General features: G+C 47.1%; 1 protein-coding gene across 2 annotated transcripts in view; it reads right to left on the bottom strand.

The window, feature by feature from the left end:
• Positions 1–1,422: 1,422 nt before the first annotated feature.
• DVL1 (dishevelled segment polarity protein 1) overlaps positions 1,423–26,653 on the bottom strand; it is a 178,170-nt gene continuing 152,939 nt past the window's right edge. Inside the window, exons 6-15 of one of the 2 annotated variants that reach the window (XM_026660049.2) lie at positions 20,489–20,582; positions 19,305–19,374; positions 18,294–18,433; positions 17,803–17,879; positions 17,365–17,432; positions 16,662–16,811; positions 9,937–10,068; positions 8,730–8,897; positions 6,491–6,697; positions 1,423–1,853 (exon numbers count right to left, since the gene is read on the bottom strand). In XM_026660049.2, coding sequence (XP_026515834.1) covers positions 1,435–1,853; positions 6,491–6,697; positions 8,730–8,897; positions 9,937–10,068; positions 16,662–16,811; positions 17,365–17,432; positions 17,803–17,879; positions 18,294–18,433; positions 19,305–19,374; positions 20,489–20,582 — 1,525 coding nt within the window. In that variant the 3' untranslated portion in view covers positions 1,423–1,434. The remainder of the gene's footprint in view (positions 1,854–6,490; positions 6,698–8,729; positions 8,898–9,936; positions 10,069–16,661; positions 16,812–17,364; positions 17,433–17,802; positions 17,880–18,293; positions 18,434–19,304; positions 19,375–20,488; positions 20,583–26,653) is intronic. The other variant, XM_026660050.2, reaches the window with a different exon arrangement.

The following is a 26,653-nucleotide window of genomic DNA, read 5'->3' as shown; positions in this document are numbered from 1 at the left end:
AAGAAAAAGCTGTGGCAGCCACCCAGGGTGCGTGACATGACAAGCAGACTGCTTGGGAAGGCAGTGCTGCAGCAGGATTACAAGGGAACATGAAATCCCAGCAGCATCCAGCTATACACCTTCTCTTCTGCAAGGAATATAGCAGCAGGGACCGTCATATTGGGGAAAAAATCTTCTCTGTACAGTGAAGTGTGATTTAAGCACCTATCCTCAAATTCATCAGGAAGAGCTGACTAATAAAGGTGGATTTCCAACACCATAGGACTGAAATCCGTGGAGATGCGTGACAGCGGATGCTTAAGAAAAAGCTGCCTGTTGGAAATGGGACCCTTAGCACAGGTTTCACTTGGTGTCAGGTAGAAAGAGGACTCCATTTGAGCATTTCTGAGCTGTGCATAAAAGCATTTCCCTTACCACTTTTACTAACCTCTAGCCCTGTCGGCCTTCAGAACACGCCCACTTGGTAACATTGCAGGGCCAACCCCAGGATTCTGATTCACAGCGGAGGTGAAGCTGGGAAGGGTGATGCCAGGAAGATCTTATTCAGCAACCAAGAAGAAAAAGAGCGGCCACAATGACCAGCAAAGCCACTGATGTGGGCAGGGATAGGATGAACATCTCCTCTTTAAATTGGGAAAAGCTGCATCTATGCCTTGCATAACCAGATAGCGGCAACTGTCCCATTGCTGCAGGAACAACCTTTACAACAGCAATTAAGTGCATGTTATGACCAGACAAAAACGGACGTGCCTCGTCAGCAGGGGTGTCACAATTGTGATAGGATCATGTCAAAATGAAAGACAATTCTACTCCTTACTCAGCAGAGGAAAGAAGGGTTCTACATCGAATCAGATCTTTGCCTACTGCTGGGAATTTCGCTCGGTGCCTGCCCCTCTTACATACTGCCCACACACTTTCAGGCGTCAGGGCTGCTTGTATTGTTGTTTGCTATATACCAGATGTATGACAGGGAAATCAATCATAGTAGCCAGTGTTTCTGGTAAGACAGAGAGAGAGAAAAATAAAGGTGCTAATAATGCATCACTGGAAACTTAGAAGTCATATGAAATAATAGTCTTGAATCAGCCAAGACGACACACTAATTGCACTGAAAGTAGGTGCCACAATTACCAAAGCTCGTTAGGCTGTGAATATACACCAGTCAACCACATTAAAAAACATGGGGAGAAAGGGGGGGGGGGAAGGAGGAAGAAAGAAAAGATGCCATTGATTTGCTGATATTTAAGAATCCCAGGTGATTTGTTTTTGTTTTTTGCAACACACGACTGAGATTCAGGAAGGTGTTACATGCAATCCAGCCAAGCTTTCTTTCTTAAAAGTGTTCGGCAATGACCCCACCCCCAAACCCCAACATCAACGAAAACAAGCCCCTCCCGCCCCTCCCCCCAAAACAGAGTCTGAAGGCACTTCCTCTCACATGATGTCAACGAAGAATTCGCAAGGGTTGCCCATCGCCTTCTGGAAGGACTGCCGGCTCCCTGTCAGCTCTGGAGGAACGGAACTCAGTTCTCTCACGGGAGGTCCGCCGGGGGGTCCACTCGTCCCGTAGACTTTGGAGCCTAGCTTTGGCAGGTTGTAGAGGGGTGGGACCCCCGGAGGCCCGTACGAATGGTGGCTGTGGTGGCTTCTCTCGCTGTGGGTGGCAGAGACGTGACTCCGGTGGCTGAGCTGGCTGACGGGCCGTTCGCGGCGCACTACGCTGGCTCCGCCCCCGCTGCAGGCAGTGTGGTCGGATTCGCTGCCGCTTCCGGCTGACTTGCGGTCCTTCTCCCTGCCCAGAGCCCTCCGGCTGTTCTCACTGTTGCTTCGGTTAGAGCCGCTGCTCTTGCTTCCTGTGGACAGTGAGCAACAGGAACAGAACGGGAGGGGTCAGTCAGTCACGTTTCCTCCCCTCCACATTCATCAACACTTCCTGAAATCCCCCGGCATCAAACCCATGACCAGTGGCAACAATGACCATGACCAACTCCGGCCCACGTCAAGCACAACAGGCTATGGATGACTCCAGAATTTGGCGACGACACCCGCTAGAACAAAGCTGAGGAAGTTGTGGCATGCAAGGATACACATCGATCGAACCCTTCCTCTGGAGCCAGCACGGGGAAAGCATTGGCTAGCCTAGAACTACAGCCCGAAGCCCCTCTGCTTCCATGCCTTTCCCCCCCCACCCCCCGGCACGTAGAGAGGGAAAAGACAAAAAGGGGAGAAAATGGAGGGGTGGGGGGGTTCTGTTTTTAAACACAAAATCGGTTCCTTCTAACAGTATGATTGACTCAATGCGTGGATGCCAGGAACCCTGGCACAGGAATGGGTTATCCTACCATGGAACCTCTTCTTCAAAACAAAACTCATCTGGTCTTTCCTGTATCAGTCTTTGATAAACAAAGCAGATTCAAATGATGGCCCTGCTCCAAACCCAGTGAAGGCAACGGAAGTCGTTCTGTTGGCTTCCATGGCATTAGGGCCTGACCCAAAGGCAGATTCCTATGGAGCCCATCACTGAGGTGTTTTGTGGTTGTAGCGGCCTTCAAAAGCCGGCGTGTAGAGTTGTTAAACGTAGATTGCCGTGGATCATGCAAATGCTGGGTCTAAAAGATGTTCCCCACAGAGGCTGAAAAATAATGCCTGTGAGTTTGTTACAAGTAGCCACGTCATGCGAGTGAGTGTGAGCTATTGACTTCACTGGGCTTGGGGCGAGGCCCCATGTGAGCAGCTGCGGGAGGCGCTCAGATATCAGAAGGATGAGCATGGGATGGATACTTAGGTCGATATTTCCAAGTTAAATCTCTCTCTCAAAAAAAATCCTAACTTTCCAAGCCATCATTCAACAAGGAACGAATTGCTCCGCTCAAACCAACGCCCTTAGTTTGTGGTTCCATTCACACACAAACTCCTCCACCTCGTAACCATGGGCCACATTCTGAATTTGAACAAGTGCTTGCTACTCAAGTCATCATGGCATTGATGGTTAATGCAACGGGAGAGAGGGAAGAGAGAATCACAGGTGCTCCTATTGCTAGTCGCGGCTCTCCTTCTGCTGATGAGATTATATTGAGAAAAGGCAAAATAAAGGAGATGGAGGAAAGAAAACTAGGCAGGCCTGGCATGTGTAGTAGAAAGCTCAAAGCCTCCTGCAGAATGCACAGGGGTTGAGGACCAAAGCAGAATGTGAAATATCCAAGACGCAGTGTGGACGAGGGGTTTGACCGCAAGACTAGGAGCCTGCAACTGGTGAATTCTATTCCCAATCCCCACCAATTCCCCTGTTTGCTTTAGGCAAGACACTTAACTGCTCTGGGCTTCAGTTTCTCCATCCATGAATGGAGGTGATTATATTTACTCCCCTACCTTCCAGGGGTGTTGTAAGGATTGGTTAGCTAAGCCCTTTGAAAACAAAGCACTACATAAATGCTGAGTTTCATTATCAAACATCTCCTAATGAGCCAATTAAAAAAAAAACCAACAGGTATCACAGCATAATTGGGAATTAACAAACTGACTGTTCCAGCCCTCACTCCAGGCAGGATCGACGCCAGCATGACACAGATAGAGTTTTCTTACAAGGCACTGATTAGAATTATCCAGGAGTGAATGGCGCCGTGCCCATCTCCACCCAAACACAAATCTTAAGGCAGGGCTCTTTGGCAACTGCTTTGCAAAATCAAGAAGCACCTTGATAGGAAGAAATTCCAATGCAGTGGGCCTTTTTTCCCCAGCAGGAGGTCCCCACATTGTGGCAATCCTTTAAGCACTAGAGAAGTCTCCTTTTCCCCTAACGTGTCCCAGGACAATAGCATCAGTTTTCAAGCAGGAATTCCCATGGATGGAGAGCGGTTTAAAACCAGATGGCACAAAACTGGCCCCTTGACGTTCTCCTCCCACATTCTAGTTCTATGCTGGGCATGCAGCGCCGAGTCTGCAGTAATGTTCTTAGATTCAGGCTGGAGGTGTACGTCAAAGTAAAGGTGTCTGTGTGAGTTGCTATTCGAGATCAGGCCCCAGAACCTAGGCTCACTTACCCCATCAGCACAATCACTGCTGAAGGGAGCAGCACATTCAGTTTGGTGCAGGTGAAAGGAGCTGAACTGACAGCTTTGGAGAACTAAGCCCTCTATTTACTAAGAACTACGTCCTCCCCAGAACAGTAAGATTCAGGCAACAGCAGGGCAAGCTTCCTCTCATTGCCCTTCCAATACACCTCACCACAAATCCAGGAGAGGAGAACAAAATCCAGTATCCTTGGCCGCTCTGATGACTACTAACGAGGTACCAATTGTGTGACATGGACACTCACTAGATCTGCACAGACACCCTCGGCTCCCCGGCCACTGAAATCCTGGGATATCCCCTTTGCTGCCTGGGGGTCACTACCAACCTACCAGAGCCACTGTCTCTTTTTGAATAGCTGAGTTATTGCTACACCCTCAATGGCTGCTCACTTTACGCGTCCGTCACTCATGTCAGCTTTCAGACTTCTGAATGCCCAGTGTGACCAGATCCAGCAGCCCGGTCCAGCACCCCCAACAACTAAGGTGCATGGCTGGCACCCACAGGCCTTCCACCAGGCGTGTGCCAGGAGAGCATTGGCGGACACCTCTAGAAGCAGCTTATTGGACTAATAAAAACAGGATCCAGGAGGGGAAGTCAAAAGGCTGACCAAAGGCGCTCAGGGCACCATTTGGAAGCCTGCACGTTGGCAGGGAGAATTCTGATGTCATTCCCCGGTAGCTGTTGTACCGCTGTGCAGTCAGATTGCTTGCTCCGCTAATGCCACGGTATTACAACAGGATGCGCTGGGACAGGCAAAGTGCCTCTGACAATTAAAAATAAAATAAAGGGGGGGGGGGAACAGCTAAACATTTGGATCACAAGAGTCTAAATGATCATGCTATGAATTCATTGTATTATGGAGGCGTTTGAAGCTTACCAATCCCCTAGTGTCAGCCATTCCTTTCTGAATCCTTCAGTCTAATGCTTGCTCAGAACAAAACAAGGGAATAACACAGTTACAAAAACAAGAAACAACACAGCAGTGTAGTTTCCAAAAGTAGAACAAGGGAGAAAAAAAGTGTTGAACCATTCAAAATGAAACCCTCACGTCGCCTTTAATGAAACTCTCCTAGCTGGTAACCCAGGATGCATGGACAAAAAGACTGTACCTTTCCTATTCCAGCTGCAAAGGGCTAATATTCTGTTGCTCACAGTGACTGGTGAACCCCCTGAGGAAAAATCAGTGCCCCCCCAGTGGCAGAACAGACCTGATGTGGATTTTTTCCTAAAGATCTGAACTTTTTTGGTTTCCCTCCCACACACATTTGTTTTCAGCTGAAGTGGGAAGGGCAAGCACTGGAAATCTCACAAGAGAGCTCTTCTCAGGGGATTTCCAGCCTGGGTTTGCAAAATGAAGGAGGTTGGGTTAAGTCTGGAGGGGCTGCAGGCAAATTACTGGATGTTTATCTCGGTAACATGATTCATACCCGAGCTTGGAGACTCCTTCTGAGCCTTGCTTTTTGGTTACTGGCAGTGTTTCCAAGAGGGATATTCACACACCGGAAGCAGTGTATTTAAGAAATTGCAGGGGGCCCCCACTGGACAGTCACACCACAGAATCATGTTTTATTTACTATGCTCAGAATGAAGTAGCAGGGTGATCCTAGGGCTGGAAAGGAGGCGGTACATTCATGCAGCCCATGCAACATGCATCAGAGCGAAAGTCATTGTGCTCCCCGCGGAATGGCGTTTCAGGGTTGCAGTGTATTTGGCTGGCTGCTCCAGACACCACTCTTTTTGCTTATTTCACACGAGAGGAGGTGAATGGCCTTCTGCACTGAGTGCGGAAGTGGAAGTCAGGAGCGTGTAGTTTGGAATCCCACTTCTGTCCCTGACTCTCAGTTCTGGCACGTGGCTTCAAGCAAACCACTAACGGTCTGATTTTCAGGGACGTCGAGTACTCCACCGAAATCAGCGACTCGCACCTGTGAAAACCAGGCCCTTCACCTCTCAGGGTCTCATCGTGGCCTTTTGATTAGTCGGCAAGCTGCTATCTATGTAGCTCTTTCCTGGGGTGAGGAGTGGGTCATTACCGCTGGATTAATTAGGGATTTATCAGTGCTGTGTAGTATGTAATGCTGTGGGGTACCTATGCCACATTGGACACGACAGACAGCCCCGTATCTAGTTCCCCCGTGGTTCTTGCTCTGAGTGCTGAGCGCTAGTGAACTACCCGGATGGAATATTGAGCTGGCTCAATTAAAACGTAACGGGCACTTTCACTGCGGTGCTGAAAGGCCGGCCCGCCTCTCCCTTGCGTCTGCAAAGAGAGTTTTGATTCAGCACAGTTGCCACACATCCCATGCGTGGAGCATACAAAACCACGAGGAAGGGGAGCACAGACAGGACTAGGGAAACTCAAGCAAATGGCCAGGGATAATGGGAGCTGGGACAGCGCGTGCTCCACTCACAGGCTTACCTTCACTTTGCTGGCTACCCGCACTGCCACTTCCGTAGCTGAAGCCTGGGTCCTGGTATGCTGGTGGGAAGCATGGAGGGGGGAGTGGGTACTGGTAGGGGTACCCCTGGCCTAACGGCCAAGGTGCAGCAGGATGTGGAAGGGGAGCAAGAGTGTCCTGATCAGAGGCTCCGCTAGAACCGTTGTTAAGGTTCAAGGCAGCCATATCTGGAGGAAGAAAGAAAAGGTGAGGCCAGTACTCTTCCCTAGCCCCGATCCCCCCATACGATCCTCCTCCTCTAGAACGACAGCTAGTGGGTTTACCTGGGACTTAACCTCAGCAGCTCAATCAAGCTATTACCCAGGGTGAAGTAGGCATGAATACTGAATATGGAGGGACGGATATCATAGGCGCCGACTTCCACTGTTCCTGGTGGGTGCTCGACCCCTTCTGGCCCTGCCCCTGCATTGCCCTCGCCCTGCCCTCATTCCACCCCTTCCCCAAACTCCCCGCCCCGATTCCACCCCCTTCCCCAAAGTCCCTGCCCCTGCCCCACCTCCTCTCCTGAGCACGCCAGGTCCCCGCTCCTCCCCCTCCCTCCCACAAAGTCTTAAGTGCCGCCAAACAGCTGCTTGGCGGCGGGAAGCACTGGGTGGTAGGCGGAGGAGCGGGGACGCGGCGCACTTGGGGGGAAGAGAAGGGGGAGGAGAAGGTGGGGTGGGGGGTGAGGGGAGCTTGTCTGCCAGTGGGTGCAGAGCACCAACTAATTTTTCCCCGTGGGTGCTCCAGGCCTGGAGCACTCACAGAGTCGGCACCTATGACAGTCTCAAGTGGGCGTGTGCAACTGCGAGTGCAAAAACACATGCACTGCTCTGATTCGACGCCCCAAACCTTCTACCATTTGCCTCTCGCTACCAGCCACCCGCAAAGACATTCTAATGTTTATAGGCAGCATCTCAGTGGGGAGATGGGCCTTGCAGCAGAACCACAAGGTTAACGAAGCCAGTCTCTGGCGGACTAAGGAAGGATGGTGGCCTTGTGCTTAAGGCACTAGACTGGGACTCAGGAGATCAGGGCTCAATGCCTGACTCTGCCTCAGACTCCCTGTGTGACTTTGGGCAAGTCCAGGCTGCCAGCTACACTTGGAGCGAGGGGTGTGATTCCCAGCGTGCACACTCACCCTTGTGCTGAGCAAGTGTGCTAAAACGAGTAGTGAGGCCACGGCAGCATGGACAGCTCAGGCCAGCCGCCCCGACAATAAACCTGCTTCGGCACCGAGGTGGGGGGGGTGGGAAAACATGCTCAGGGCAGCTAGCCCGTGCTGCTGCTCCCGCTGCCTGCGCACTATTGCGGCGACGCTACTATTTTTAGCGTGAAGCCTGATGACAGCGAGCAGGTCTCCCCGAGCCTGGAATCGCCCCCCGAGCTCCAAGTGCAGAGGTAGCTTCCATCCGCTCTGTGCTTCAGCGCCCCCTCTGTACAAGTGGGATCTGTCCTGAACGCTGAGGGACGTGGCGAGGGGACAGCCGTGACTGAAATAGAGGTGCTAACACACTGCCACGATGGGGGCCCCCGAAGTGACCTGAAGAACGAATTCCCGAGCAAGAGGGGTCAGCGGAGAATGCCTGGCAGCCTTACACAAAAGGAGGGCCAGCCGGAATGCCTCTGCTGATCACGCTTGTGTCAGGGCATGAAATCATTATTCCATGTCAGATCATACGCACACAGCCCACATCACCGTAGCGTTTGAGCCCCTCACAGCATCCCCGTAAAGCAGGGTAATACTAGCCCCATTTTACAGATGAGGAACTGAGGCCCGAGGACACGCAGGCGTGTGGCAGAGTCAGGATTGGAACTCAGATTTTCTGAGTCCCAGTCCAGTGTCCTAGATCATTAGACCATCCTTCCTACCCAGATAAGAACATAAGAACGGCCAGACTAGGTCAGACCAAATGTCCATCTAGCCCAGTATCCTGTCTTCCAACAGTGGTCAATGCCAGGTGCCCCAGAGGGAATGAACAAAACAGGTAATCATCAAGTGATCCATCCCCTGTCGCCCAGTCCCAGCTTCTGGCAAGATAACTCAGTTACTTCTCCTAGGGGAAAATATTGGCTAACAATAATGTGACTCGGGTGGTGGGGAGGTGTGGAAATGTGCCTGTGAAATCCCACAGGAGGCTGTCCTGCGCTTCCTGCCAGAACAGAGGAGCTGGCATCCAGCACACGCGCAGCTTTGCCCTTCACGGCTGAGGAACTTACTGCTGCAGAGGTCCCCGAAGACGTAATAGCACTGCTCTGAGAAGGTGATTTTGTTCACCGTGTGCCTGAGGTAGCCGTGTTTTAACATGCTGCTGGCGTATTTTCTAGCCTCCCGTCTGTCCTTGAAGCCCTCCACGTGCGTGTAAAGCCAGTCGACCACATCTGCCCCTGCAATAGGAGCGGGGAATGGAGAAAGAGAAGGAGAAACATCCCAATGTTACTTTTAGCCGGCAAGACAACGTTCGAACTCCTATCATTATCTATCATAATGCATTAGTGCCGATAGGCCTCAACCAGCTCAGAGCATCGCTGTGCTAGGAACTGTCAAAAAAAAGATACAGGTCAGGCCCTGCCCAGGAAAAATTCAGAATATCATAATTTCATAGCACCTTTCATCTGGAGATCACTTGGCCCACCACGGAAATGCATCCACCTCTGGGGTGGGATGGAGCAGCTATCTAACAGCGCTAACCACCAGCAGCCATCAGTTTAAGCCAGGGAGTGAAAAACAATCCTGCATCCAGGTGGAGCACCTATTCATTTAAATGCTGGGGGAAATATCATACATGGAATTTTTTTTTTTTTTTTTTTTTACATAGTGCATATGAGAAGGAATTAAGACAATCTGAAATGATACAGTGTTTATACAGACAGTGACAGGTGTTCAACAGATGGGGGGGCCAGGAGAGGGGCCGACTCCAGGCTGTCTAGTGTCCTGTTTAGGTGACAAGTAAAAGGAACTTAGGTTGTTTAGAGCTCAGTACACATTTGCCTGCAGCACGAAAACACCATCTGGGTCACTTGGCAGTCTCTGTTCAAGAGGGGAATAGCTAGGGGGTGGTTCAGGTCACGACTGAGAGGTGTTGGCAGAGCTGTGTGAACGTGCAGGTTTGGAGCAGCAGGGGGCGCTGCTATCCGGGACTCAGATGCATTCCACAGCTACATGGAGGCACAGGATGGGAACAGCAGTGGTATTATCCATCAGGGTTCAGGTGCAGTGGGACAATGGGTGGGGGATGTTTGTACAGTCCTAGCCCACACTAGTTCAAACTCGAGTCATTCGTGCTCCCCTTTCACAACTAGATTCTTTCACAGATACACACAAGGAAAAAAAAAAAAAGTCACCACGGCTCTAAAAGGCAGCGTCCCTAGCCCGTTTCTAACAAGCCACTGGGTGATCCGAGCAGCCGTCGGGGGACCCGCTTACCTATCACTGCATTGGAGATGGTAATTTTTAACCACATTCTGTCCCGGATTTCCAGGCCTGAGTCGGGTAACTGCATAACCTTGACAATAGTAGCCATGTCACTCTTCACAGTCAAGGGAGATTCTTCCAATTCTGAAAGGAAGAGAGGTTAGATGCTTCTCGGAGCTCAGCCACCTCCGCAGAGAGCGTCACTTTGTTTCAGCTCACCGTTTGGACTGCGCCTTTCGAGACACAGCTTTCCAAAGCAGAGGCAAGACACAGCCACAAGATTCCCCCTGTCTTGCCCTCAGCAATGGCACCAACGTACAGTATTCACACCAGTTCTGTAAAGATGCTGCTTGGCATGAACAGTTTCATCACTGAGCTGCAGGCATCCTACAGGTGTTGGCTTCTCCAGCCAGTTACAAGTCACTACCGGCCCATTTCACTAGGGGGAGCTCCTGAGGCTGATCCAATCATCTGCAATTTCCCATTTAATTTGCAGTGCAGAGGGACTTCAGGCAACACTCCCTCCACATTCAACCCACCACAGGTCACATGGTGGTTGTACAACAGACAACGTTGGGAACAAGTACGTTTTGCTTCTACCTAGACCTCTGGGTTAATCACCATGAATGGTGGCACCTGCCAGGGAAAGAAGAGGGCGGGTCTATTCTGCTATCAATGCATTTGCAGCTCCTATTGACGTCAGTGGGCATGGTACAGGCATCAAAGAGAGGAGGGAAATGAATCGGGAAACCAGAAGACAGCCTGTATCATTAACAAGCCCTAGGCTGGTGGATGCCTTGAAAATGACCTTTATTAGTGGTATGCAGCCTTACAAACCAGGGAAAGTAATAAAACCCAATGAGAATACAGATACCCCCTCCCCCACACTCCAGGCACCTCTCTTGCAGAGTATTTGGAAAAGCCAATTCTAGATGTGTCAGCATTGATCAGTCATTGCTGCTTCTCTCATTTCACCACCCCATCTCGTGCACAACGCCCCTGACCGGAGTGTTCAGCTAGAAACAAGAGTGATTTGTTTTGCTGATCCATTTCGATCATAAAACCCAACAGTAAGTGCCTGCCAGATCTCCTGTGCTGGCTGGGCAGGATTAAGCCTGGCCCCCCGTCCCTCGTATGGGAGGGCTATTCTCCTTAGTTACCTCACCCAGCAACTCCTAGGACCCTTCCTTCCATTAGAGTGATGCTCACTATAGATCATAGTAATTAGAGATTGGTCTGAACCCCAAACGCCGTCAAACTCTGGATCCAATTCCCAACTTCACAGCTGGTCATGTATTTTTAATGGGCTCCCCACCATACTCATTGTGTTAACCCTGCCTCCCGTCCTCCCAGCTCAGGAAAATTCGTATCCATCACATAACTCAGGCCCATCTCCGGCAGAAACATAGCAAGTCATGAGCCCCCCGCCTTTCTAGAAGAGCAACGGAACCAATTTCACTTTGGGTCAGCCACCCTCACACTTTTGGTAAAAGGTACAAATACGAAACAGCAGAAACTCAAACCATTGATCTTGATACATGCACATCTACACACTTGAAATAGATCATCACATGCCATATACACATGAGGCTTCTAAACTCTCATGCCATCTGAGGAACACTAAGATTTTGCTTTTGCTTTAAGTTAGTTCGGTTAGTAACAAAAAACAACTTTAAAAAAAAAAAAAAGACTATCTGATTTAAATATGTGGGGAGCAATAAACTTGATTTCCACATGGGTCTGTCTCCAAATCAATATTATGCTTTTAAGAAACCACTGGAAGCAGAAGGATGCTGGATCAGTAGGCTGTAGTTTGCTGGTTGCTGTCCAAATCTGAAAACTCTCAGTTACATCAAAGAAAATGTATCCACTTCAGGACTGGCCTTCATCAAGTAACCCTTGACCTGACAACATGACTGAGTGGGGTGGTGAATACACGTGCATTAGAACAGGCAGAAATGCCGACCATCTTTTGAATTAGATGCATTAGCCCAGTGATCCTCAGATCCCAGTGGTTCAGGAGCCAAATTAGTGATCAACATTCCCCAAAGAAGCCACAGTAGTGTAAATTTATTGTTTCATTTACTTTCTCTCTATATAGAGAGAGTAAATTATATAGTCATTTTGCTGTGAGAATTATATATAATTATTCTCACAGCAAAATGACTGACCAAGTGTTCTACAATTGGTTAATAACACAGTAAAAGTATCCTGATTGGTTAATAACTTAGACTGGTTAATAATTAAATCACACGGTGTTTTAATATCATGTGCTGCAAAGAGCCGCAGGAGACACATTAAAGAGCCACTTGCAGCTTTCTGAGCCCTAGTCTGAGTATCACTGCATTAGCTCATTGCTTTAGATTGGTTCTGAGTGGCACCTTTACCTATCAATTTCACCTCTCCACTTTTAGAGATTATGGATAAGAAGGGTATATACATCAGGACAATGCAGTTGTACCACACCTCATGCCATCTTTATTTTGCACCTTCATTCTAGTGCACATGCATGTACAATATTTGCTGAAGAGAAAGGCCCACGCAGAAGGAACAAGTAGCTCTGGGCAGGATACCCCTTTTCAAAAAGCAAGACAGTATTTCACAGTAACGGTCTGAGGGCTTGATCCAAACCCCATTCAAGCCAATGGAAAAAAACTCCCATTGATTTCAGTGGGGTTTGGATCAGACTCCGAAACACAATAGGTGCCAAGAGGGACTTTGAAATGCTCAGGGGCTAGCTCCGTGGAAAACCGGAGTCCTTTTACACATAAAGGTATCTAGGGTGATCTTAGAAGACCCGGACGGGCAGTAAGCAAACTCCCCTTCTGAAAATGGAGTGGGGAAAAGGTGCTCTGCCTTTGATAGATAAACCAGCATTGGCGCTGGTACTGGCTGAAGGCAGCTGGCCCAACAAAGACAATCAGAGGCTGTTGCAAGAGACTGTTGCTCTGGAATGAGCTGAAAATTATTCTAGAACAAGGTACTTTTTTCAGTAATAATTAATAAAGAAAACTGGCTCTATCTGGTATGAAAAAGTCTGATTTAACAGCAATTGAGAAGTCAGGTCCCTGAGGAGTCTTGTGTTTGAGAACAAGCCTGAAGAGATGACGAAACCAAACCTAAATAAGAAACCCAAGCCCTGCTGTGTTGTGGGTTTCACCTGAGGCCCTCCAAATCTCAGGTGCTTTAGTCACAAGTGTTGATGTAACACTGGCTGCACTAATACGTCTCATGTTAGGAACAGGCAAGCAGGTAAAGGGGTTGGGCTGGAAGAAAAGAGGAGTCTTTCAACCGGTTTATGTTATCCCAGCTCCGTTATATAAACAGAGTAAATCAGGAGACATACTGCAGTACTCAAAAGAAGGAACCCCGACACAGACTTGCACTCAGCTAATGCACCTCCATTAACTGGCTGCTTCCACGTTTACAGCCAAAACAGTAAAACTGATGTTTATGTTTGCTGTATCAGCAACGTAACCCTGAGAGAATCTAGGAGGATCTGGGACGGGGAAGTGCAAGGCTGGACAGCCCTGTTTGTATTTAAGCTCTTTGTTTATTCCATTCTGGGTTTAGAGGCGGGCTCTCTCTTGGCTTCTGCCGCACTTGGCTGAGAGGTTAATGGGTGAGATCCTCTCTTCCTCCTGACCCACTCCTGAGAGCTGGGTGTGCCCCCCTACTGTGCATCAGACTGGCTCCACGTGGAGGAGACCGAAGGGGAAAATCAAATGAATGGCAGTGCAGTTTGCTACCAACCTCACTGCTAGTCCTGTTGGCCTGGTTTGTAATAAAATGTTACCCTTCTATCGCGCCTGCCATCTGAGAATCCCAAAGAGCCGGGCGTGCTGGAACAATTTGTATAATGAGGGGTGCTCAGAGCCATTGAACCAAACTGTAAACCCTGTATATGATGGAAACCACTTCAAGCCAGCGGGTGTGGCAGCCCCCCCGTTCCAGCAGCTACGCAAAAAGCATCGGAAATGTGAATGAACGAAGCCCTCGACACACCTCTGATGTGCGTCAGGATAACAACTTTACAGATGTGGAAACGGAGCCATTTTGTTCTGATTTCAGTTCTTTCTCCTGCTCATGTTAGGAAAAGGGGACACTCTACGCCACAAGAAATGAAAAGCTATCTGCAGAAAACTGGTTTCACTCCCAAGCAACCTGCATTTCAGAAGCATGATGAAGAGGGTGTCCGCGTTCCTCATTTCCAAATCACTGTACTGTGTAGCAAGGCACCCGATACATTAATGGTTCAAGAGGAATGTAAACAGAGTAACAGACTCTCATTGTTTGACAGCAATCAGCAGACATATTAGACTCCAGTAATCTTTAGTATGTATAAGACTGAAAAAAAATGCATCTCTAGATAAAGCCGTGGTGGGGTAAGTGGTTCACTTGCCTTTGACTGCTGATAATATTTTGCCCCCTTTTGTTGGTGCCGCCTACTGTCTAGGGAGATGCAGAGACAAGACCTAGAAAAGAGGTAACTCCCCTTTCAGAGTTTCAAGGTGAGGCTGTAATTCTAGCTGCTGTCCGCTTATGAAATCAGAGAGCGAGCAAGCACCTACATGGTCTGGCAGGAACTGCTGGTACTTTTAAATATAAAGGCACCACCAACGCCCAGACAACTCCAGGAATTTAATACTTCAGCCAAACATTTGTCCAGGAAAGATTCTGTCATTGTTCATTAACCCAAAGGCCTTTAAATGAGCAATGAAGGTCTACTTTATTAGTTATAATGATGATGATGATGATTGTTGTTGTTTTGCCCCTATGGAAAAATCCAATATAACGTATTAGCAATGAAACCAATAGGGTTTCTCTAAGGGGTTACAGAAATTACGTTAAGCAACCTATAGATTTTAGGCCCCAATTCAGCAATGTACTTAAGCGCTTGCCTAACATTAAGATCGTGAGTTATGGAAGCTGGCTTCAGTGATGGCTGAATTGGAGCCTTAACAGAGAATGAGATTCCTCCCTACAGAAATTTTAAGGCAACCTACAGAATCTGTGGGGAATTATATCCTTGCTACAGATTGGGTTAAAAATTCTACAGAAGGTTCTCATTCTGTATTAAGGGTTTTTCCATACAGAATACCCGTAGGAAAGAAATAAACACTTTTTAAGGTGTAAAGTTCCTTAGAGCGTCTAGTTTAGATTATTTCATTGCAAAAAAAAGTCTTGGAGTGGAAATAACACCTGAACTATAATTGGCAGTGTCACGGTTAGTTAACAGAGTCAATCTCTTTTTCTTATTACCCTGTGCAGCCGAGAATATTTTCAGTGCAAAACAAAGATTAAAGGAGGTGTGTGTGAGCAATACAGCTAGATCCATCGATTCTCATCCGCTCTTTTAACCTACTCAGATAAGCCAACCCTTTCCGAAGTCACTAGTCATTTGAGGTATTTCAGTTTTTGGATGTTAAGCTGAGGGTATTTCAAACGGAGACCCCAAAATAGCTAGTCACCACTGAAAATCTTGGCCCAAATTTTCTACATAGGGACATGCTATTATGAATAGCCACCAAAAGCATCCAGTTTGCATTGCTCCTCCCTATTGCTTCTTCCTTTGAAAAAATATGCCAGCCAACAAAGTACAGCAGCTGTCCAGCCTGCCTCAGAGGAATCGGTGGGGGGAAGAAAAGCTTCGGGACACTCACCGAGGCTTTGCCCCTTTATGAGTAAGAACGAGACAAGAATTTGATCCTGATTGTGGCAAAAGCGCTGTTTAATTTTGCTGTTCGCAGGGCAATAGGCAAGTGTGTCCAGTGCGTTTAGCTAAGTTGGTCAGTGCATTGCTTGCCCTGTGAGCATCAACAGGACCAGTTAGCAGCAGCAGCTCAAAGTGGGATGCTAGATGGCAACATTTTGGAAGAAGTCATGAACCGGTCCCGCCGAATGTGTTTAGTTTCCGGTCTTTTTATTCTTCATTCATTCATGCAGGAAAATACATAAGCATGGTGCTTAAGTCCTAAATTGGGGCCTCAGTGGTGAGGAGCTGAACAGCCACCTTCTGTACGTATTTGTCTTGCCTCAGTGCCATGTGTTTTAAATCAAATGCTGCATTGTGCCCTGCACTCACACTAGAGAACAAAGAAAGACTTATTTCTTCAGTTCTAACATTTCCAAGATAAGAAACCATAATAACTTTCCCACTTGGCAGACAGGAGAACTCAGGAATTGTCACACCAGACCAGACCAGTGGAGGAGAGAATCTGACCCTTCATTTCCTCTTGCAGGACAAAAGTCACCAGGTTTTGATTTTCGTTTGTTTGGTTTTTTAAATTGAATAAAGTTCCAAAAAAGAAATGGCAACCCAATTAAACCATATTAAAAACACTGTGAAGACTGTTTTGAAAGCAAATAAAAAGTTTCCAAACATAATGCCCCAGTTCCTGATCTGCAAGGTTATCCACCTGGGGGAAACTGCTTCTGGCTCTGTAAGGGATTGATAAATTAGGATGGAGCTCTGCCCTTCCATTTGATTGGAAGACGTGGGGAAAGCTCTTCTAACTTATGGTGCAAAATCTAAGTGCAAAACCTTGCTCCTCGTACACTGTGGTATCACTGTGTGAACCTTCGGAAAGTTTTATGCTCCCCACACGTTAAAATTAAAAATTTAAATGTTTTCTTGCGGTTGTCGTGTTTGAGTCTTGCTTTGCTTTTTGTGCAGCTCTACACTGCCGGCCCTGAGCAGAAGAGACCTGCCCTGTGCTGGCCGCAGTGCGACTTACTTTCCGAATCGTGAATTGAGCTTGTTAGTGAGGAGCTGGTAGATGTGATGGTGCTCATGGAGGGGCTCATACCGTAACGGGGGTACGCTCCCGTCATGGCTGTGGTATGAGAGATCCATGCTGCAGGGTCAATTGGCCTCACTGGTTCAGCTGGAACAGCAAACAAAAAAGAAAGAAACAAATCAGATTTCTGGCAGAATCCACCTCAGCAGGATTCAACGGAGGGTGAGTGGGGGTAGGAGACAATTATTTGGACACTGTCAGTATCTTGGGTCATTGTCATTCATGTGCACAGGGCTAAGATGATCACTCGTGTGGAGGACCAGAAGGAACTGTCTCCTTGGGTGTCCTATCAGGGACTTTTGCCTTCATCCAGGGCACTAAGCAGGGACAGTTGGGTTAGATTTGGAGGGGTACATCCAAGATGATCAGTTTCCTGTGATTGTAGCAGGAGTCTTCTCATATTATACTGTGAAACCTGACCCAGAGCCCAGACCCAAAGCTAACTGAAGTCAAGAAAGAAAGAACCCCTGCGCCCCCCCCCCACCCCCAACTTAGAACTAGATATTCTGATCTGTTTGCAAAGGGTTGTGGGGGGGGGGGGACTTTCTAAGATGACAGGGTGCCTTGACCCTTGAGGTCTTTGTGCCTTGGATTTTGAAAACCTTGCAACTTAGCACTGTTATACTGGCTGCTCACTTACCCCTAGGGATAGTGAAATAACTCCTAGGTGTGGGGTCCCAGCACTTGGCCACCGTTAGGCTGATAGGTCTGAAAATAGAGAAAATAAATACGGATGACGCAGTTATCTTTCCCTGTAGAACCGGGAGAATGATACTCTATCACGGTGAACTAATTTGTTCCTCCCCAGGGATGGCCAGATAGAACCATCACATTTTGAGGAGTCTTTTGCCCTAGGATCCCCATAGGGAATGAATCAGCAAGACAGCTACCAGTCTGTGTTGGTTTTAGCTGGTATACTAGCAGCCAGAGGCTGACCTGTTCCAAGTGGTTCAGATAGTCAGGATAAGCATCCATACTCTCGGTGCTTATCCAGATTGAACTGCTGAACTTCTTGAGCTTTGCCCACTACCAATATTTCGGGAGACGGGGGAAGACAGGGATCTGGTGACACACTCACCCAGGCTTGGAGACTATTTCCCGTAAAACCCGCACTGCGTCATCATTGCTCATGTTCTCAAAGTTGACCTCATTCACCTGGAACATGTCACAAAAGACAATGATGGTCAGAGGTTGTCACTGAAGGGAAAAGGACGTTTTACTTAGGCTAGTGTTAGCCTGTCCCATGCCAACAGCAATGAATAGGGCATTGTCAAGTACTATGAGCGAGGCCCCAACTTTAATTTGTCTTAACTTTGTTTTCATTTGGTGGAGAGACTGAAGAGATTTTTCATTGCTGTAGAGTTGGTCAGCCAGCCAGCAGGGGGAGCTCAAGTTAAACGGCAACGATTTGGAGACTTATGTAGTAGGTAGACCTTGTGCAAGCTAAAACTTCTTTGCACAAGGGTGAATTTCACTCACGGGTTCTGGAACGAGGGAAGCTGGTGGAAAGGCCGAGCTGAAGCCAGTAATATTTCAGCAAGTGGCATAATTTTGGGGGCATGGACCAACCTGTAGAAGCATGTCTCCTGGCTCAATTCGGCCGTCTGCAGCCACGGCTCCTCCTTTCATGATAGAGCCAATGTAAATGCCACCATCTCCTCGGTCGTTGCTCTGTCCTACGATGCTGATCCCCAGGAAATTATACTTTTCTAGATAGGCAGAGGGGGGAGAAAAAGCAAGCGAGGTGATGAAAGGCCGCTGAAAGCTGGCAGAGTATTACTCTATGGCCTTAAGAGAGACAGGTGTCTTCCAGATTTCTCACCACCACCACATTATCAACAGAAGCATTGTAGACATTCAGACCAAGAGGCTAAACTGAGCTGGTTGTATGTACCTGGCATATTCATCCAAGCAGGGAGAGGTTGTTGATCTTGGATTATTTTTTCATGCGACTTGTTGAAAATTTGCACATTTTAAAGAAAATAAGCAAGAGGAACTGTACTGAAAAGACCTGTCTGCGCCTAGAAATAAAACACTTAACAGCATCAGGTCGTGTTTGTTTCTCCATACATCCCTGGGCAGCAGGAATTCAGGGCTGGTGAGAGGAGTTGGACTGACAGTGTCTATTTATCCAAACAATGGGGACAACATGGGTGGCAGCAACATAAGCCTCAATCACCAAGCTACCTTCCTCCTTACCCCACTTCTAGGAGTAAGAGGAGAATTCCATCTCCAATGACCACAGTCATGGCCTATCCCGCTGTATCTGCCATGAAGATCGAAAATCTGAGACAGTTATGGTGTGGGTTATGTTATATGGACACACATCCACTCTGAACTGGATTGAGACCCACATGCTTCATTTGGCAGTCTGGATAGCTGTCAAAATTTATGCCCCTTGAAGTCAACGGGAATCTTTTCATTGATCTCTAAAGAACTTGGGATCAGGCCCTAATTTAAGTAGCTCAGCTACTGTATCATGCTAAGTCTTGACCTTAATAGCAAACGATGAACATTTACAGCACTCGACAAATAGAATTAAGAATAAAAATCAACAACGATGCTACAATGTCATCTTACCCATATTGAGCGTGACAGTGATGATATTCAGGGACATGGTTGAATCTGTGATACTGCTGAATGAGGATGACTGGAAAAATAAAATGGAGGCTTCATCAGAATCCCAGCTTTCAAATGGTTCAAAATCTAGCAATGAAAATAACTAACTGTGAGCAATTCATTGGGAGCAACCAACGGATCAGATTTGGACCTTTCTTCTGTATGGGAACCACCTAGGAACCCATCATGATATCTTGAAATTGATTCCTTATTCATAATTCTTCAACAAATGTATTTCACCCAATGGTTGTTTGAAAGGGGCTCATAGCAATGCTCAATATCAGGGATTCTCTATTTGAACGGTGCATGCTAAGTCATGTGGTACAGTTTCGGACCAGAAGACCTAAAGAAAGTACTCCTGTTGCAAAGATGCCCATTTGCATGCGAGTCTTGGTATTCCCATGGATCAAAGCTCCTTCCCAACCATCCGTGCAAATAAAACATGACCCCACAAAAGTTTGCAGAAAGGCAAACAGAAAACGGGACACACACGGCTGAATCAAAACACTATCAAGGTTCAGCAAACATGTTTGAGAATAGCTCTTCTGTTAGCCCAGTTCTAGCAATAAGAGCTTAACATATTCTGTTTCTTTCAAGCCCCCGGGGATGTATTTTTTTTTATGAGAGGCAAACAAGTGCCTGATGAAATTATAATACATCCTCAGAGTCACTCTGGTGCGGCTGTTGCAGCTCTGTCCCAGAATGGAGCGAGACACAATCCTTGCAAGTGGATGAGTTTTTCCTACAAGCTGAGCATCCTCTGCTCCCGTTCAGGTGAATAGGAGAGGATGATGCAGGCCAAATACCCGATACTGTAGTAACCTTGCCATTGGCCCTTCCCCTTACTGAAGACAGTGTCCTCACTGAGGCTGTCTCCTGGGAGCACGTGGCAGTGAGAAGATGGGGCAAGAAGCAGGGTCACTCAGCATCAAAGGCAGAGGTCTGAAGAAAAACAACACGCTGTGATAATACTTCAAGATTCCTAGGTTGAGAACCTGTTCCAAAGCCCATAGGAGTGGATAGGAATCTTTCCACTAGCTTCAGTAGGCTGTTGACCAGTCCCATAACCTCTTTCTAGCACACACTGCACTCATCAGAAACATGACCCTCCCCGCTGGATGCTGCATGACCCACCCCAACCTTACCCTGTCAATCTGGCGCATCCTTTGTTTTCTCCTCCTGCGTTTATGCTTCCGTATGAGCCGGGACGAAGTACTTTGCTCTGTGGAACTACTCAGCCTGGGGAGAATTCAAAGCACAATTCAGCTGCATAAAAGTGAGGCCATTTGCAACTCTCTACTCTGCCACAAACGGCCGATGCCCGAAGATCCAGGAGGGGGCAAGAAATGTAGGCCCCAGCAACTGGCTCACGATGCACCCTCCTCCCTCCTTGAACTGCCACTCACCCCAGTGTGTTAGATCTTGGTCTCTGCCTAGCAGCATGCACAGGGCAGTAGATTAACTGTGACAAGGAAGTTACAGGCTAAATTACAACATGGATTAATGAGAATAATTTACTACCTTCCTCCTCTCCGGGAGCAAGAGGGAATTCAGCCCCTGACTTGGCAAACACAAATCCTTCTGATTTAACCACCCAAGGTCACAGATACCCAGCATTGCCTAGTACTTTGTGGTGGTCCTGACCCCATTATCCAATGAAGAAAAATGCACACAATAAAGACAGCTGTAGGCCAAGCAATGATTTTAATCTCTGCTCTGAAAGGCTCCAGCACAGAGAACGCTGGAGAATCATGTGATGCTACATTTTGAGAGCCCTGGAGGGAGAAAGAAAGATCCTTGTCAGCATGCTGCTATTCCTCCATGCAACTGGAATCCCATGTGACTAGGAACTTAATGGGGGCCTCATAGCTAAGGGAATAACTCTTTCAAATAGTTATGCTTGTTCCGATGGCTCCTCAGTCCATGGGATGGAGAAAGTTCCATCGCCATGGAGCGATTTATTTATTTTTGTTTCTATGATTTTCGAAGGCACTGTAATCGCTGAGTGTCACATCCATTCGTGCATTTTTCTTCAGAACTGATCGGTGACGTAGGGAAGTTGTATCACCCCCATTTTACAGATGAGGAACGGAGACCCAAAGAAATAAAGCAACTTGTCCAAGGTCACACAAGCAGTCTGTGGCAGAGCGAAGGACAGAACCTGGATCTCACAAATCCCAGTCTGGTGGGTAACCACAAGAACATCCTTCCTCTCTATTTGTTACTCTAAAAATAGTTAAGAGAGACAAAGACAATGCTATATCTTTAACCAGCACAACATAGCAGCTACAAGAGCAAATGGGTGGACACAAGTCCCTGCTTCACATATCTGAGCAAGAGGGACCCTGGACCTGTTTTTCCATGTCTACCTGGCTCTGATCTACAAGGTTCTGGCCACGTTCAAAATGCTGGAATACCACAAGAGAGAGGACAAACCCTGGAAATCTCATGAAGGGGCCTGTTGTCATGAGAATCCCCACTCGACAGGAGTATCCAACTCCTGTATGAGCTGCATGAGCTGTGGAGTGACTATTGGAGACGGGAACCTCACGGAGCTGGAGGGTTTGTGAACCTCTCGATTTATCCTCTGAGTTCACAAAATTAATTCAAAGCTCGTCAACATCAAGCACACGCTTTCCCCAGCCAGCAGGGCAGTTCCATTTGGAGTGACAACAGCCTACATTTTCAAAAGCAACTAGTGAGTTCAAGTGCTTCCATTACTGGCAAAGCCCACACACCACTTAAATCCTACCTAAGCACTCCACATATGGTACAGAATGGCTTCCGGGGTGCCTACATCTGGTTGGCTGCTCTGCATAGGGGTCAATTTCACATAATGTCCATTTTGCCACCACTATTTTTCCCCACTGGATTTTCATTCTTCTCCTCTTTCCTCCCAGAGTCTTTCCTTAGTAGAGCATGAACCTAACTGCCTTCAAGACTGAGCTGAATTCTCCAACCCACAACAATCAGGCGGGCTTGAAGTCCAGCGAAGTGAGTTTGCTTGAGTCCAATGAACCTGCCTGCTACTTGAAGAGAGACTCTGGGGAAACTTTCCTGCTTGGACGCAAGTCAAACAGCAAGATTCCTGGGAAGGCTGCCGAGTGAGAGGCAAGTGCCTTACTTAGGCTGATAAGAGTAGGACTTCAGTGCTTCAGTAGGCAAATTAACCCTGTGCCGAGATTTCATTCCATGCTGTGAGCCCTGGGGAAGGGGTGAAGTCCAGCATGACTCATGGTGAAGCACGCACTAATCTTTCTATTGACTTTCATGCAGCTGGATTGGGCCATGAGAGAGAAAGAATGAAACACATGACAATTTTTATATTGTCATCTTTTTCTGATTATAACTGCTTTAAATAATTCCCAGCAGCTATGCATCATGTAGTTGATTTTCAGCGTCTGTAACGATCTACCGAAGCATGCAGTAGTTTAGAAGGTGCTGCTCTAGACCAGTGTTTCTTAACCTTTTTCATACCAGGGACTGGCTTGCTGCCTCCCTAGACTGTGTCAGGGAGATCTCAGGGACCGGCGCCAGTCCACAGGCCAGTCATTGAGAAACGCCACGCTAGACAACTCCTAAGGAGTGGGATTCTGGTTTGCAATGGATAAACAGATCGCAGGACACGTCCCAGGCAGCTCACCATATCCTTTGTTTGGTTTCACAGTGTCACGCCAATCAAGGGGTTAATGCCGCTGGCTGCTGTTTCCCATTGTAAACAGCAGGCTCTAGGTTAGAGATGTTGGCAAAATGCACATGCCATGCCACGCCTGAGATGTCAGATTAGGGAGGGACTTCTCCCAGTAGCAGAGAGTTCTTCCTTCGCCTCACAGACAAAGGATGTTTTGTCTGGACAGGAAATCACAGGACCAGTGGGCAGAAACATAAGACACCTTCAAGACCCCCTAGCCCAGTTTTGCCTCAAGTAGTCTTAGCAGTGACCTAGTGTTGCCTCCAACATTTCTGACACAGAAGCATCTTCCAGCACACTCTCTCCATGTCAATATTCTCATTATCACCAGGCACTTCCAGTAAACAAACCTCCCGAGTTGCCCATGCTGATAGGTTGTGCCAATTCCTCCCCTCCTGCTCTGAGGCACATCAACACGGTGCTGCTTAGAAACACAAAGAGCAATTATACCAGGGGTTCAATCGGATTCTCTCTGGCAGGCTGGACTAAAAATATTTGTCTGCAGTAAATCTGGCTGGAAAATGCAGCTGCTCTCTGACTTTGTGAGCACTTAGAAGTGACGTTTTAATCCCCCATCAAGTCAGGGACTCAGTGTTTCAAAGATAGCTTTGATATATACAAGGGTAAAATTAGCTCAGTTCCTAATTGCTGTGAAACCAATTAAAGATGTTCTGATTGTAACTTGTAACAGTCCATTGCTAAAATACCAGCAAGATGGATACATCTTAGACACTGGTCTGATGCAAGGGATGGCCAAGAGAGTTTGGCTAAAATATTCTCACCAATCCGTAGTTCGCTTAACTTTTCCTCCCATTTTCTCTGCTCCTTCTGCAATTCTGGACTCTGGCCAGGGCTGGAAGTGTAACGAGTCATTAGCATGGTTTGCACTTGGGTCTTCCAGATCACAAGCTAGACTTCTACCATTAAAGCTTAGCTGGTGGCTAGTAGTAGGCTGTTATTTTCTAGTGACCCAGCCACTAGGTGGAAGTCGCATCAGACATGTTGCTAGTGTTACAGAAGTAGAGGTGCAAAAATACCACAAGAAAGTGAACAGAACAGAAGGAAGAAGTAGCAGAAATCTTGAGAGAAAGCCTGTTTCCCATGAGACTTAGAGGTTATACAGGTTCAAAGAGGTCTGAGAACTAGCATCCAAACTCTGGGTCACTATTCAACCCAAACTGTCAGATCTTCTTAGAGGTTCTTCCACCAACCACCATCTTATACGTCCTTTATTACTGATTTCTTAAAGAATAATGTACCCTACCCCTTCTGACTTGCTTACCTTTCATAATTATATCGAAGGAATTCTGAAGGGGTAGGGTAAATTATACCTTCTCAACGGAGACCGTGTCAGAGCAGAGCGTGGTTATTAAAAGCGTAACAAACCGATTCTTACAAACTGAAGGGAAAGGGAGACAATCTGCTTAATGATTCAGGAAGATGGGTTTGTAACCCTCAGGAAATTCCAGACATTCAAAGCATCCAATTGGCTCTAAAGTGTGGCGGAGGTGGTATCTGGTCTGGCCAACACCACCACCCATGTGTCCTACTCTCTAGGCCAGAGGAGCTGGGCACTCGGTTATTATTTATTTGCATTATGGTAGTGCCCCAGGCCCGACTGAGCTAGGCACTCTCTAGACAAACAAAGAAGACGGTCCCTGAGAATGTACACTATATGAGAGTACGACTACAGGGATGAGCCTAGATAGAGGGATTAGACAGAAAGAATAGGCAAACTGGGGAAAGATACTTGCGTACGTGTGAGAGTGATGGCAGTCAGAACATTTTAGCATCACTTGCAGGCTGATTCCACTGTCAACCGCACTCTCAGCATCTTCAAAAGGATACACCTTTACCCTCTCCATGTACCTCGGCGATCCTGGATCAAATTATACTAGTCTGGAGAAGTGAGCCACATTTGGGAATCTGGGTTCCATTAGGATATGCACCTCTCCAAACGCTGAACACTGTCGATCTGTAAAAATGGAACTGGATATCCCACAGAACAGAAAGATTTTGCACTTTTGTTTCCAGCTGGTATCAGACTAAGAGGAGTCATGTTCTTTTGGTCTGCAGTATTTCCAGTTCTACTCTGCATCAGAAACCAGGGGTTGGGGGGCCGGGGAAATCAGACCCACAAAAGATCTCAGTTCATATTTGGATCTAAAATATGGTCCATGATTTGGGACAGTTTTTGTGCAATCCAAATTGGCTCTTTCACTCTTTGTCTTTCAAAATTCAGGACCACATCTTCAGCCTTAAGACATACTTCCCTTGGCTTGCTTTCTGGCATCCTTCCATCACAGATGAAGGATGTTAAAATGGTACTTGCAAAATGTATGCGAAAGAAATGAAAGAAGAGGAATTTATCCTGAAGAATGCTGCAAATGTGTACACGTTTAATTCAATTAATTCTTGATCCCTTCTTGTGGGAAGCTGGGCAAGGTTTTAAGCTGTCTTAATAACCTTGGGTGCAAGTACAAGGAAAGCAGTTAGTCTTGGCAAGACTTCTAGATGATGTGAAAGCATGTTTGTAAATATCAGGCTCCACAGTCTCTGCGATTTCTTTAAAAAAAAAATAATTAGGGAAAAATCAAAGGAATCAAACTAATTTTCTCTTGCACGTTGCCATAACATTTTAGCCATCTCTTAAGTTCTTCTTGCCAACTTTTTCATACCTGCGTCCTCAACAGAACTGCTGCTTACTCCATGTTTCATCAGTAAAGAAAATATATATTACAATTACATAGTCATACTAATTTGCATTTCTGTAGCACTTTTCACGCCCAGTATTTCACGAGAATTAATTACTTAATCCTTACAACATCCCTGGGAGGCGGGTAGGAATGATTACTGCCATTTTACAATTGGACAAAGAGAGTGACTTGCCCAGGGTCACCAGGTGTCAGTGCCATGCCAGGAATAGAACCCAGGAGTCCTGACTCTCAGTCTCCTGCTGCAACCACTGGCCAAAAACTCCTTTAGCTCTCCTCAAAACTGAAAGGCTACTAAATGCTACACAGAGGTTATAAAGCGAGGACAATCAATGCAATCTGGTTTCTCCAAAGAGGGGGAAAGAGCGGGGGGCGGGGGGGCAAATGGTAACGATAGACCTAATTTGCGAAAAGCGCTTCAGAAAACGTTCTTTCATTTGGTTCTTTCATGCAGTAGACTACAGCAAATCTGAAGGCAGTGCAGTTGGAATTCTCGCCACGCACGATTTTGACCACATTAGAGCTAAGAGTTCTTATTAATAATAATTATAGGCTGCTGTCAAAAACCTAACTTCCTAACAGCCTTTCGTTTTCCAACTATTTACGGTCTCAGGGGAAGGAAGAGAGACTTTAGAAAAGTACCTCTTTATTGAATGGATTACTCCCCAGCAGCTCTGTACTCAATGTATCACCCATTACCTGCAAACGCCACTAAGTTTACGCTGTTTAATGACTTGTGTACTATACCCCATTATAGCACATTGCTTTAAAGGCATTTTTTAAAGAGAACAAAGTTTTTTGTATCTTTTTCCCAACTCCCAGAAGAAAAACACCAAAATGAATCAGAAGATCAAAGTCTGAAACTCCCTGAACCATAAAAGAGAGTGAAATCGCTACTGTCTGTA

Source organism: Terrapene carolina, unplaced genomic scaffold, assembly GCF_002925995.2.
Source record: "Terrapene carolina triunguis isolate 2854851 unplaced genomic scaffold, T_m_triunguis-2.0 Scaffold714, whole genome shotgun sequence".
Classification (NCBI taxonomy): Eukaryota; Metazoa; Chordata; order Testudines; family Emydidae; genus Terrapene; species Terrapene triunguis.
Note: the sequence above shows the minus strand (reverse complement) of the source record. Positions and strands in the feature narration are given on the sequence as shown.